Source organism: Xyrauchen texanus, chromosome 32, assembly GCF_025860055.1.
Source record: "Xyrauchen texanus isolate HMW12.3.18 chromosome 32, RBS_HiC_50CHRs, whole genome shotgun sequence".
Taxonomy (NCBI): Eukaryota; Metazoa; Chordata; class Actinopteri; order Cypriniformes; family Catostomidae; genus Xyrauchen; species Xyrauchen texanus.
Window position 1 is genome coordinate 15,837,840 of NC_068307.1, and position 14,606 is coordinate 15,852,445.

The 14,606-nt window shown below is 36.3% G+C and overlaps 1 protein-coding gene across 1 annotated transcript in view; it reads right to left on the minus strand.

Moving 5' to 3' along the window:
• Positions 1–2,944: 2,944 nt before the first annotated feature.
• Positions 2,945–14,606, minus strand: part of ect2 (epithelial cell transforming 2) — a 45,494-nt gene continuing 33,832 nt past the window's right edge. The window contains exons 24-26 of the mRNA XM_052101183.1: positions 11,147–11,254; positions 7,605–7,745; positions 2,945–3,244 (exon numbers count right to left, since the gene is read on the minus strand). Coding sequence (XP_051957143.1) covers positions 2,945–3,244; positions 7,605–7,745; positions 11,147–11,254 — 549 coding nt within the window. The remainder of the gene's footprint in view (positions 3,245–7,604; positions 7,746–11,146; positions 11,255–14,606) is intronic.

Here is a 14,606-nt window from a genome sequence, read left to right on the forward strand (position 1 = left end):
GCAAGGAAAGCTATCCCGTCTGGTCCGAACCGACAGAAGGTCTACTGTGGCTCAAGTCACATAACTTTAATGATTGTTATGGGAGGAATGTGTAAAACCTACTGCATATGGGATGCCCATGATGACCCCGTCCACTGTCAAAAGCGCCAACAATGGGCACGCGAGTGTCGGACCTGGACCAGTGGAAGGGCACCTGGTCTGATGAGTCCCATTCTCTTTTAAATCACGTGGACGGCCGTGTACATGTGCGCTGTTTACCTGGGGAAGTAATAGCACCTGGATGCACTGTGGGAAGACAACAAGCCAGTGGAGAATGTGTGATGCTTTGGGCAATGTTATGCTGGAAAACCCTGAGACTGGCCATTCATGTGGAAGTCAATTTGACACGTGCCACCTACCTAAACATTGTTTCAGACCAGGTACACACCTTCATAGCAATGGTATTCCCTGATGTCAGTAGCCTCTTTCAGCAGGATAATGTTCCCTGCCACACTGCACATGTTGTTCGGGAACAGTTTGAGGAACATGATGAAGAGTTCAAGGTGCTGCCCTGGCCACCAAACTCCCCAGATCTCAATCTGAGCATCTGTGGGATGTGCTTGACCAACAAGTCCGATTCATGGCAGCTCCTCCTCACAACTTGCAGGACTTGAAGGATCTGCTGCTAATGTCTTGGTGCTAGATACCGCAAGACACTTTCAGGGGTCTTGCAGAGTCAATTGGCGATGTTTTGGCGACACACAGAGGACCAACAGTATATTAGGCAGGTGGTCGTAATGTTTTGGCTTATCGGTGTATACATATAAAAATACATAAAAACAATTAAACTTGCTGCCAAGTTTCAAACAGACACAAAAGAACACCAAAGGCTTTATGCTTCTTTTATTGAAATAGAATAAATGAAGTCACCTTCAAAAGTAGTCAAACCAATATCATACATCAAGCTCAATGCAAACAAATCTGCAGTTTAAGTCAGACCTTAAAGCAATCCCTTTTACAGAAAAAAATAAAATAAAATGAAATTTACTTTACACATGAATAAATGTTTGTTGACATAAGTGCAGAGACTACAAAGATACAACCAAAATAAGACACACAATTATTAGTATGACACAATCCCAAAGAGGAAAAATACAATATTTACACATAAATAGAGACAGAGAGAAGAGATACAGAATTTACATAAACTATATAATGAGGTGATTCTTGAGAATAAATATGCAGAACTGCATGCAACCACCCTCTTTTGCCTTTTACAATCAATTAAAATCACTTCTAAAAGTATGCAAAAATGTAAGGCCATGTCAGACCTTGCTGTGGCACCACTCTGCATTTTCACTAAATGCAAAGTACAGATGTCTATAGCTTTATAAAAGCTGGAAACTAGATTAGCTTAGATTTGGGCCTACCTCATAAAATGTTAAGAAATACTTCCAGTGGTTAATAATCAAGTGACAAAAAGTCTACCCCTCTAATAATAATAATAATAGAAAGTGTCAGTTATTAATGTCACTTTATCTGTTAATTAAATGTGCACAGACATTGACATCAACAAATCTTCCTTCATTTGGTAGGTTAAACAGAACCCTTTTGAATCTGTACATTAAACCTGGTGGTGGAGGTGTGGGGCAGATGTCTACCATTTTGTGAAAAATAATTGCAATACTGTAGTGCAGGAAACAAGGCAGCAAAAAGTTCAGATCAGGTGAGTTGTGGATCGGCTGAAGGTATGGTACTTCCTCTCAAATACAGATGACAGGTTGACCATGGATGGGGAATGAACTGCCTGCACAAAACAAACAGGAAGGCAAATGTAATACAGCGGCTAGTATTAGAGTTTTTAAAATGTAAGTCACACAGAAGCCTGAGATCAGCAGCATATTGAGAGAGTTTAAGAAAGATGAAGAGAAGCGAGGAGAGAAATCCATGTTAATGATATTGGCTTTACAAGCTCACTCTGGTATAAATACACACACAGCTGACCCTTGTTAAGTGTTCACCCTTCAGAACCGACAGTGTAACCCAAAGGAAACACCTACACATACTGTAGGATAATACTGTTTTCTTCCCTCCAAAAAAAGAGATGTGGGGGGCGAAAGTTTAGAATACCACAAACCCAATTTATTCTGCTCAACTCTTAAAGTGCCTACAGATATTACAACCACCAGACCTCTTTAACAAACACATTTACACTCACACAGCATAATCCTATTACTTAACATTGGCTTAACAATTAAGGTGGCCTTGCATTGCCATTAATGGCCTTTAGATCAATAAAGGTGGCCAATGGCAGATGAAAAAATAATTGATGAATTGCCTTCACTGAGCTAAACTAAACATTAAAACCCAGTGCAACACACAATCCAGTCTACAGATGCCACCTTAAAAGGACAAAATTAAAGGTGGGATTGGAGATTAAATCATCCCACTTTATGACTTCCATGGTCATAGATCATGCCAATAGATATCTCATAACAGTTATAGTAAAAAAATAAAATAAATAAATAAAAAAAAAAAATCAACAGAATTATGAAACTTGCATCCTTAACATGCCAGAGTTGCGATTATGTCTATAAACGGGAAAGTAAATCTTCCTTATATTGTGAATCATGGAACTATAAAAGCATCTAAAATCACATATTTTTTCCCCCCCTACAATTGAAAGTGAATGGTGGCTGAGGGTAACATTCTGCCTAACATCTCCTTTTATGTTCCACAGAAGAAAAAATGGCATACGGGACAATATGTCTTTTATATCGGAACAACATGAGGGTTAGTAATTGACAGTATTTTAATTTGTGGGTGAACTGTTCCCAAAGTGCTTGTCTAGAATAAATGAGTGCACCAAAGCCCAGCCGTGAAGTGGTGAGTTAGTGCACAATCCATAGATGAGAGTTAGTAAGCCCCAATTATTCAGAGGCAAAACTGCTCACATTACAGAGTCCTAAAGGAGGGTCTCTTTCCGTGGGAAACCAGGGACCCTGCGCTGCGGCTCTGGGGGTGCCAGCAGCTCTCTGCGCTGCGGACTGGGCTTAGTTACGGCTTGGGGTGCTGGGAGGGAGAGAACGGATAGTCTGGGCTGGGTCTCGGGAGGTGCTGGTTCACTACCCTTCTCTGGACTACATGCTGTGCGGACACACAATGGGACCCTGGTCCGCGGGGAGTGATCTAGTGAGTTCGAACGCTGGACCACAGCACTTTTAATAGAGCCAGTCAAACTGAATGTAGAGGCAGAACGAGACATCTACAAATCACACGGGAGTGCCAGAGAAAGAGAAATAGAGAGAGAGAGACAGATAGTTAATCTCATCAACAATAACTGATGAAAATGTTGGCTGACAAACGGTTATTTGATTTTGTCATAGCGAAAGGCAAGACATATCATGACAATAATTAATACATTTAAATTTAAACATACCATTGAAGAAACTATGACAGAAAAAAAAACATGCAAGATTTTAATAATGCACTAAAAAGTTTTTTTTAGAAGTAGAATTCAACAATATAAATCTAAATGCAATCATAGTGTGTTGATGGCTTCCCTGCATAAATTGAAGGAGCTGAACACCAGTTAACTGATCCGCTAAACGTGCAGGTTTATTTGCTCAAACGCATTCTTAAAGGGATGTTCACCCAAAAATGAAAATTCTTTCATCATTTACTCACCCTTGTGCCATCCCAGAAGTGTCTCAGCACTGTAGGTCCATACAATACAAGTGAATGGTAGCCAGAACTTTGAAGGTCCAAAAAGAACATAAAGGCAGCAGAAAATTATTATAGTTGTGGGTGAGAAGAACATCAATATTTAAGGCCACCCCCTTTTTTTTTTCTCACAATTAATTCCCCCTGTCCAGTAGGTTGTGATATGCATGAAGAATGTGAAAGTGAAATTTATAGTAAAATAAATAACGTGTTTCTCACCCACACCTATCATATCACTTCTGAAGACATGGATTTCACCACTGGAGTCATATGGATTACTTTTATGTGGCTTTCATATGCTTTTTGGACATTCAAAGTTCTGGACACCATTCACTTGCATTGTATGGACCAACAGAGCTGAAATATTCTTCTAAAAATCTGTGTTCAGCAAAGAATTTAAGTCACACACATCTGGGATAACATGAGAGTAAGTGAATGATGAGAGAATTTTCATTTTTGGGTGAACTACCCTTTTAATATTTCTACAGGCAATTTCAAGTCCCAGGGGTTAATTTTTATTCAAACTTAAGAGATTTCAACTTTTCTCTTTGTTATATGAATGTCACATTAAAATTAACTTTTTTTTTTTGGTACTCTTCATATACCTTTTACAGAATATATAGATTTTATAGTTTAAGCCTTGTAAAACCAAAAAGAAAATTATGAATTTATATAACTGATTATTTCATCAAAGAGTAAAATAAACGTAAATGATTTTATTATGTTGTGCAAAAATTATTTCCATCCATTTTTCAAAGATTAAGACTATCCCCCAGTTGTGTCCTCATTTCCACCACACCAAACAATTTTGCATCTAATAAGGCTTTTTTCAAAAGTTAGTGTACCGTACTTGTTAACCAAGTTGACAAAAGTGTAAGTGAATTTCGTGCTTAAAATGTGTGTGTGAAGAAAAATCTAGATAAATATGCCTTGTGAGCAGAATATTATTTTTTGGACATAATTTCCAGTAAAGCTGAATTTTGCCAAATTATAAAAAAAGTGTGAATATTATGATTACATTTAGTGTATTTAAGGTTAATGTCTTGCCAAGACTAATTTCAAAGCTAACAAGGGATTCACCATTTTATTAAAAAAAAAAATGTAATTTCCACCACGCATTTAAAAAATAAATAAAAATAAAATAAATAGCTAAATGTCAGATGTGGTGGGAATTAGTATGACTTCAATCTCGTGCGACTCGGAACCAAGATATGGACGTTGTTTTTTAGCTTTGATATATGCAATGCATCATTTAAATGAATTACTGAATACTGTGCAGAAGACCCTCTAGACCAGGGGTGACCAACCCTGCTCCTGGAGAGCTACCTTCCTGCAGAGTTTAGATCCAACCCTAATCAAACACACCTGAACCAGCTTATCAAGGTCTTTAGGATAACTTGAAAAAGACGGGCAGGTGTGTTGGAGCTAAACTCTGCAGGAAGGTAGTTCTCCAGGAGCAGGGTTGGTCACCCCTGCTCTAGACTGTCATTTAAGGGTTAAAAATTCTGCCGCACATAGTCACGTGTCACAAAAACATGGCATCGATTTCCACAAAGTGCTTCTATGGGTGCAGAGCCAACAAAAGTGCCTCGTTTCCTAGTTTCGTTTGATATGGCGCTTTAAAAGATTTATTCATTAGCGCAACAGCGTGCTGATAAACATCATGTCCACATACGTGGATTTTGGGAAATTATTACCACAAAAGTTGAAAAAACATGTTAGTTATTTTGAATAACTTTGAACGTTAACATCTGTGGATCATTTAGCTTCATTTTAATATAAATAGTTATATTTTACTTTATCACTGTACAATTCGGTTTTACTCATTACATTAGTAAATGTAATCCTATATTCACAGCATTTAAAAAAAAAAGAAAAGCTGTGCATCCAAAAGCTGAAATATTCTGCATTGAGGCTTTATATGGAATTAGGATAAAAATAAGGTGCATTTCAAACTGGTCTGATAACAGTGCAGACAGAAAGCACACTGGAGGTTAAGTCATTCACTAAATAGGGAGCAAGATGATGTTTGGACTGCTCAACATGTTGTTTGGCAGACATGGGACAGTGGAAATCAGTACATAGATTAAGAATTTATAACACATCAATTTATTTTAACATGGTTTGCAGTTATTGGATGATGCTGGCCATTACTTTGAATCAGAAATATGCAAATTTCTGATGTAATGTCTGTAATGACTAAAAAACATGATTAACAAACTCAAGAAAAAACACTTTGATGAAAACAATCTTTCTATAGCTTGAGATTATACGTGGACATAATTTTTTAGGAAAACTATTTGTTCTAGATTTTATTTATTTTTTGCGCTTCTTTATGAGGTGCTACTAGTTACAAATCACAAAGTGAAATGGAAAATGCACACAGCAGTCACGCTTGGGTCTCATTAGGTTAAGACAAAAATGACAAATCAACAATAAAAATGTTACAGTTAGACATTATTAGTGGACAAATTAAATAAACTAGTGAGTGTGTGAGAAATGTTTTAATTTAACTATGCTAAAAGTGTCCGAAGATGAAGAATCATCAAAAGTTAAATAATTCGAATATACACAAACTAAATATGAATACTATTGCATCTGCACTGACAATAATGCAAATGCACAGTTGAAACTTTAACTCAGAATGTGAAACTTGTGTTGTGAATATGCTGTGCATAAAACAATATCCAAAACATGGATATTAAAACATGGTAAATTAATATCATGCAAAAGCATGAAGAATTTTCAGCACAGTAAATTATAAAAAGTAGCCAATTATACACATTATATGCTATTATTTCAGGATCTCAGGCTTTCATCTGTATTTTATGATGGTGTTTATTTGTATTATGTTGATGAATCGTTTGTTTAATGTTTAGACATTTAAAAAGTAATAATATAGTTTAATATTTAAAAAATAAAGTTTGGCCTGTGTTTTTAAGGAGTTGTGTCATTTTGCATATCATCATCTAAAATGTACCAATATAAATATGACATGACAAAATATTTACTAAATTCAAAAGAACATTTTAGTCAAAATAAATAACTATGCCTAAAACAAGAAACTGTAAAAATTAACATACAGAGAGAGAGAGAGAAAGAGAGAGAGAGAGGGGGAGAGAGAGAGAAAGACAGAGAGAGACAGAGAGCGCACATTAGCCTCATCTGGCTGTCCCTGCATTACATGGCAAAGTGCTCCAGCCTCACAATCCCTCACTATGAAATTGAAAAAAGGAGTGAAACATTTGTGTGTGTGATCTGGTTATGGACAGAGGGATTTCTCAAACATTTAGCGGTGCATGAATCACCTTAATGAAAAAGTTCAAATGGAGCAAAGAGAGAGACACCTCTGATGCTGAAGGAAAGAAAAGCAGAACAAGTGAATGAACAACCAAGCTCTACCTGCAGGTTAAATGCTTCCAAAGTGCCATTGCCTTTAATGCAAACTGTAAAAGCTTACATGCTGGAACAAATTAGCAATATGACTGTGACTATGAAACAAAAGCATTTCTTTGTGCAGAAACCAATCTCACCAATGACAAATGTTATCCTTCACTTAAAAGCTGTTCGGCATCCAAACGTTAAAAAAATATAAAAAAAGGTATGTGCCTCTGAATAAAAGAAAGGCACACAGTTGCAGTCTGATATTTTGGATTCAAGGCCATTTACACTAACAGCAAATTTGAATCAGAATAATGCATTCCTAAGGACTATTCACCAAAATGTGTCCCTCAACAGAATAAAGTTAAAAGCAGAACGTTACTGACATTAACTGTTTTCAGTCAGTGAGCCCCTGAGCCGAGGTTAATACTTTAGATCTGGACATAATGTAGCAAAAAGGTGAGAAGTGAATGATAACAAGAGAACATAGGAGAGAGAGACAAAGTGTGTGCCTGACTCACAGCAAGTGTGGAACTGCTTGTCATTCGCCCCATGTGATCAAGGTCTAGGCCAGGACTCTTCTCATCTGGGGTACCATTGGCCAAAAATGCCCTCTGAAGCACACGCTTAGGGGTCTTCGTGAAGGAGAATGCTCTGGTGACCTAAAAAGCAAACACACTCAGTATCAGTATTATTATAGTGTATAGATGCAACCCAAAATTAAATTCTTATTACATAAAACTAAGCAGCTGGTTTGAGAGCTGTTAAGATGCTACTTATAACCATAAGGAAGTGGGCGTCAGTTCATGATGTCATTCTCAAGAGTGTCAGCGGGGCTCCTGCGTTCTTTTGTTATCCGAAGATTAAAGCAACGAATAGTTCACTCAAAAATAAAAATTCGGACTTTATTTACTCTAGATACTCAAGTTCCAGTATTGAGTGGAATACTGATGAGTAGGGCTGTGAAGCTCAAACATTACAAAAAAGCAACTTAAAAGTTTTATAAAAAAGTGGTCCATTGGACTTGTGCACATTATTCCAAGACTTCTGAAGCCCTAAGATGGTGATTGTGTGGAAACAGGCTGAACTCTAAAGCCCCGTTCATACTGTCAGTGACTTTGTCGCTGGATGCAACAGGAGACCATTCATTTTCAGTGAGAGCTGGCGACTTCCAGCATCAGCGATCATTGGCAATAAGATGCGGTGGGTGCGTCAAGTTAAACTATGCAAATGCAAAGCAATATAATGCAGCAACTACCAATGAGAGTGAAGAGAGCAGTGATCAATTCATCTGTCCTGTGAGATAATGGAGTTGTTGTCGTCGATTTCACAGATCTATATCATTTATTTGATATATTGTCTATTGTCTGTTATATACATATATATGTATATGTTAAAACAATAGCTGCATTTAAATGGACCTGGTAATGCATTTATGATTGGACTAGAATCTCAATATTAAAAAAAAGTCATGTAACCACGTCAGTCGGATTAAATTGGCAACATCCGTTTTAAATTTCATTTGGATTGTAAGGGGTTTCGCAAACCTTTTTTAATCCGTTTGAAAAGAGAATTTTTTGATCGGATTGCTTTGTGAAACAGGGACGATCTGCTCATGTTCAGTACTGACACAGTAATGGCGTCATGACGCATCATGCACAACGACACTTTCATCACGGTGGGCATATTTGTGACCATCGTAAAGAAGCAACAGAAGTGAATGGAGAAACGCCTGTGAAATTACGTCAATAAAAGCATCCTAAAATTGCTAATTCAGAGTATACTTAATGCTAAGTCTCAGGAAAAGTGCGTACATGTCTGAAGTCTGCAGAAATGTTGCCAGATTCGACTTTAACGAACATTTAAATATATTTTAATCACGATTCATCTCCGTACGCCACCCAGTCTGACTTGTGATCGGCGAGCACACACACCCAGCGGTATATCACCTTAAACATCTCTCATTCAGGAGCTTCAGCTCATAAAGAGAACACAGAAATCAACAGAAGCAAACATACCAATGCAAATTATTAATAATTACTATTGTTTTATGTTGTCTTTTAATAGTTCATTTAAAAATACCCTGCATTTTCCATATCAACATTACATATGACTATTTTTACATTGTAATCTGGTGGTGTGAATAAATTCTGTGCTTCAAAATCTTGTGTTCAATGACTAACATTAGTATACTGTACAGCCTACAATTAAATATATACTGTATAGTGATGTTATAGTGCTTTTTATACATAATGTTACAATCGTCATACATCTTACATTATAAATCTAAGTTTTTAAATCGCTGCTCTCACCATCATCACTGGTTGACTTAGTAATTTTGGCTCTGTATGTAAACAGCAGTATCACTTTGTTAAGCTTTATATATAGAAACAACAGTTTTGCTGACTTTTGTCATATCCCACAGCACACAGAAGGTATGTGGAGTTTTGGTCATATGCTGTATGGTATATGGCTGCAAGGTCATATATATTGATATCACATGAAACAGGTAAATAGAACTCAGCCCTTGGCTCAATTCAAAGGCAGTGTAGATTTTGTGTTACTGGAAAATTAGTAGATGGTATATTTGACCATTTTGAATGTAATATTTTTTGTTATTTATGATGTATTGATTATTAAATCTACAAGCCGTCACATATAACATCATATCCTCATTTGTAGAGAAGTCCGAAATAATTGTGTGTGCTCAAAGTCAAGTGTGAACACCCCTTCAAATGGCGATGGAATACTGTATAATCGTGCAGTGTACACACGTCACAATAGCAGTTCCGATCTGTTGCTTAACACAAACTCTTACATCAATCTGATCACTTTATGTAGTGTTCATGTAAACAGTACGTTCAGAATCATCAATCGGAATAATTTCACTCCTATTAAAAAAAAAAGTTGTCCATTTAAACGCAGCTACTGATATGTGGAAATCAGTGTCAGAAATTGGCAGCATTCTGAGTTTGATAGATTCGCTGAATTATCATTCATTGATATGATTAAGAATTGCTGCAGTGCATTTTATAACACTTTCCCCTCCAGAATGCTTATTTGTTAGCAGGATGATGTACCAGTATTGTGAGTGAGTTTGATGTATACATTAATAGATTGTTTGTCTTGTTCATAATACTGTATGATGCATCGAGCACAGTTGCAGTTTATATTAAAAGACTCTCCCCTGCAGAAGGTTTCTTTTCAGAGGCAAAACAAATGATTCCTAGTCAAATAAGAATGATATCTTCGTTTTACCAGCAATAAATCTCACCTGTCATAAGAATTTCTAAAGCTATGGCCAGTTGTGCAGCCGGCCAATGACGTTAGAGCAACAGCAGTAGGAACGCCCACTAATGACGCAGAGTACAGAGACTAGCGACATCTAGTGACAAACTCGCTAACAGTGTGAACAGGGCTTAAGTTGTTATTTACTGAAAATCTTTCTCACCAGTGAGCCGCAAACTAATTCGAATGGATCATTGAGTATCGAACCGGAGAACCGAATCGGTTCAATTTGTGAACAATCATTCAGACTCGTTCGGTTAATTGGATCAATTGATTAAGTGATATGATTCAACTCAAGAGTGATTCATTGACAAAACGTACAATCGCTACTTCACTCATTAACTCGCCAAGCAGAGCTAGTGCTGTTATCAAGATTGTCACTGAATAGTGACTTAAATATTGCTTATTGCTCTGTTCCTCAAACAAAGTTACTGTGCACAAGTCATATGGTATTGTTCACTTTATGGTGATTATTTATTTATTTTTTTTGTCATTTTGAAGCTTGAATGCCCCAGCTCTCATTCACGTTCATTATATAGAAGAAGAAAAAAAAATTGGATAGGATGTTCTCTAAGAATAAAGCTTAAGTGTTCCACTGAAGAAACAAACAAATATGGCTTTGAACTGGCATTAGTGAGAGTAAATGATGAAAGAAATGAAATTTTTTGGTGAATTAATCATTTAAATGGGCAACAGAGAGACCTAAAAGTGGCTAAAGTGAATTTGCAGTGAGCATTGTCTGATTTAGTATTTTCAGGTTTCTTTCTTCTCCTACCTTCTTTGAAGTTTTTCTGATGGCCCTTGAAGCTCGGCTGAGTGTGCTGTCCATGTCCTTTGTGCTTACTTGGACGGAGTCAGGACCGGTGCTCTGAATAAGATCTTCCTGTTTAAGACACAGAAAATTTAATAAATACACAGCGATTGTGCTGGCCTGTCAAAATACAAAGAGAAGCCTTCCAAACAGCTGGGGCTTCTTGACACACAGAGGAGCAGACACTAAATGTGGGCTGCATTTTCCATCAGTGACGTGTGGATATGTTGCCACCTTACGGATGGTCCGAGAACTGCAAACCAGCATAAAATACATTTAGCTGCAGGGTTTGGCCTGGCTTGTTTAATTACAAAGGGAAATACATACGTCTGTCTGGCTGTGACAATTACATGTGCTGTGTGGGCAGGGCTGGGCTCGTCTGAAAGATGGACCTGCGGTTCTGCGGCGTGAAGATAAAGACGGGTGCGTCTGAAGTTTAAAGTTCAAATACAATTCCTCTACCAATTACATTAATCTGCCTTCCAGTTTAACCACATGTGACCATCTAATAGGATTAGCAAACACCAAAAGGCCCACACAAACATCCTAATTTATAGCCACAATAAAAAGAAAGCAAAGCTAATAAAATAAATGAGTTCTGTTCAAGACCTGAGGGGGCTGATCTGAGGAGGAAGTGGCCATGTTTCCCTCAGGGTTCCCACTTTTTTCAAGGCTCAATTTTCCAGGACATTTTATGTGCCCAATGTGTATAGTATTTAATAGTATAGTATTGTGGTCATTGGATGTTTTTCTTTCTGAATTCCATATTTGACATATTTCATGTTTTTATTTGATCAATTTTTTATAATTGTATCATTTGTATTATAAAAATGGTGTCTAAACAAATACATTTATTAAGACTTTAAACAAATGAAAATATAATAATTTTAATAAACTTTTTTTGACATGACATTGCATTATTTTTATCAAATTAAACCCTTTTATAAAAAATCCTTACAGCCAATCCAAAACATAATTTAACATTTTTGTCAAATGAATTGCTGCATGACAGAACATCACATATGTGTGAGATTTCAATAAATTATTATTAATACTGTTACAGTAAACATTACATTACTATCCAAGAGTTGTACTGTATATTTATGTATTTTCCCCATTTTACACGTCTATTGAAATTAAGCTTTTATTTTGCCTTTCCATGTGTTTTTGAAGGTAGTTTCTCACCTCCAGATAAGCAGTTTGCCACAGTATGTGGTTGTGTGTGATTATTAAACCCTACAAAAACGTCCCTTCATTAAATAAATATATCTAGTCAGTATGTACTCTACTCTCGGTCATCTACCACACACACAAACACACGCAGTGCACGTTTGATGAATGATGATGGTGGTAAGGGCTGCACAATTTATAATTTTTTAACCGCAATATTGGTTTCTGCCTCTCACGGTTAATTAAAGTAACAGATGTGCTCGGAATTCAGTTTGTGCGACTCTCTAACGTGCGCCAACCATGTAATATTTAAATCGCTAAAGATTTACTTCAATTGCACATAAGTTTGGCTATTGCAAGTTTCCAAACTAATTTAAAGTAACTCCTTTACACTGGGATTTTGTGGACTGAGGAGGAGATGGGAGCAGTTCACCAATGTTTGGAAGGAGCACAAAGCTGTTGTCAATTCAAACTAAAAACCAAGACGAGCCATCTTCCTTCAGTTTTCCACCAAAATAAAGATTTGAGGTTGTATAGCAATGCTGCGTGCTAAATTAAAGAAATATATATTACAACTGTATATTGCAATAAACTAATAATAATGTCAAATATCTTTAAAGAAGATTCAAGTGTGAACACCCAACAGAGTAACTACTTCTATTGGCAGTTAAGCATGGGCAAATCATGACTTCATTTTGATCAAAAGGAATCACCTTAATTTAATTTTATCCTCGTGCGACCCCGTATACACAGGCCGGGATGTTGTATTTAGGCTTCGCTATACACAATGCATAATTTAAATTAATTTAAACTGACTGATCTCAGTTCAGGAATCTCTGTGTTGTCAGTAAAGGGTTAAACTTTTGACACCATGTGACAAAACAGCATGGTGCCAACCACAACGGAGTTTGTCTTTAGAAGAAATGGCAACAAAACCACATCTGGTGGGAAACCCAATTAAGTTTTTACATTGAAACCTATATAAGTCAAAAGATTACAGTCCCTAGTTTCATCCAATATGCCCAAAAAATTATAAAAATTGTAAACGATTTAAAAATTTGAGTGATTTACGGCAGCACGCCATGCTGCTAAACACAATGTACACTAATGTGTACTTCAGTGCATTTTCTCCCTTTGAAATACTATATTTACTGTGTGCATCATCACGTTGAGAATAAATGGGTTCATCCAAAAGCTGAAAAAATATGAGTTATGATGAAAATAAGGAGCATATTGAACTTTTCTGAGACCAGTGCAGACAGACAGTACACACTGGATGTGAAGTCATTCACTAAATAGGGAACAAGGGAGCTTCCTATAACTCTTTACGCAGCTAAATGCATTCAATCCAAACTTCCTATCAATCTGCAGATTATGTTTGAACCACTCAGCATGATTTGCAGACATGGGACAATGGTAATCGATACTTGGATTCAGAATTTATAATGTATAATTTTATTTTAACATGGTTGGCAGTAATTGGATGATGCTGGCCATTACTTATATCAGAATGAATTATGCTAATTTCTGAAGTAATATCTGTAGTCTCGAAAACATGAATTACCAACACTCCTGTAAACAAAAAATGTGAAAGAAAAAAAAATAAAAAAATCTGACTTTCTATAGCTTGATATCATTTCAAATTTCACAACTTTGTCCTGCTGTCCACATATGTTGCCATCAATTTAGGAAAACATTTGCTCTACAGTAGAATTATTATTATATATTTTTTTGCATGTTTATTAGATGCTACTAGATTTTGACTGTCATTATTAACCATAATCATGCAGCCATTATCATGATGCACGTTTTCAGTGTATGAGTGGCCGACACATTATGAAGCATGCAACACATGCAGATTAATTATATATATATATATATATATATATATATATATATATATATATATATATATATATATATATAAAAATTAAATCACAGCCTTTTGCGGTTTAGTAAATCATACTAGGAAATATCATGATTTTAATTTGATTAATTGTGCATTCAAACATTAATTTTCATCCCAAATATGTCAAATTCCGTGACATTCTGCTATTTCTAGCTAATGTAATTTTTATGACCATTTTGTTTGTCCTTGTTTTTTTTTGTGACCACAGTATAAGCAGACACTAATTGTTGAATTATTGAAAATTAATTCATATCTCGAGGTTTAAAGGCCGCATCACCAAGATACCACCCCGGGGTGTGAAATCAATTAAAAAGTCCGACCGTCTTCACTGTCTAAAGTTTACGA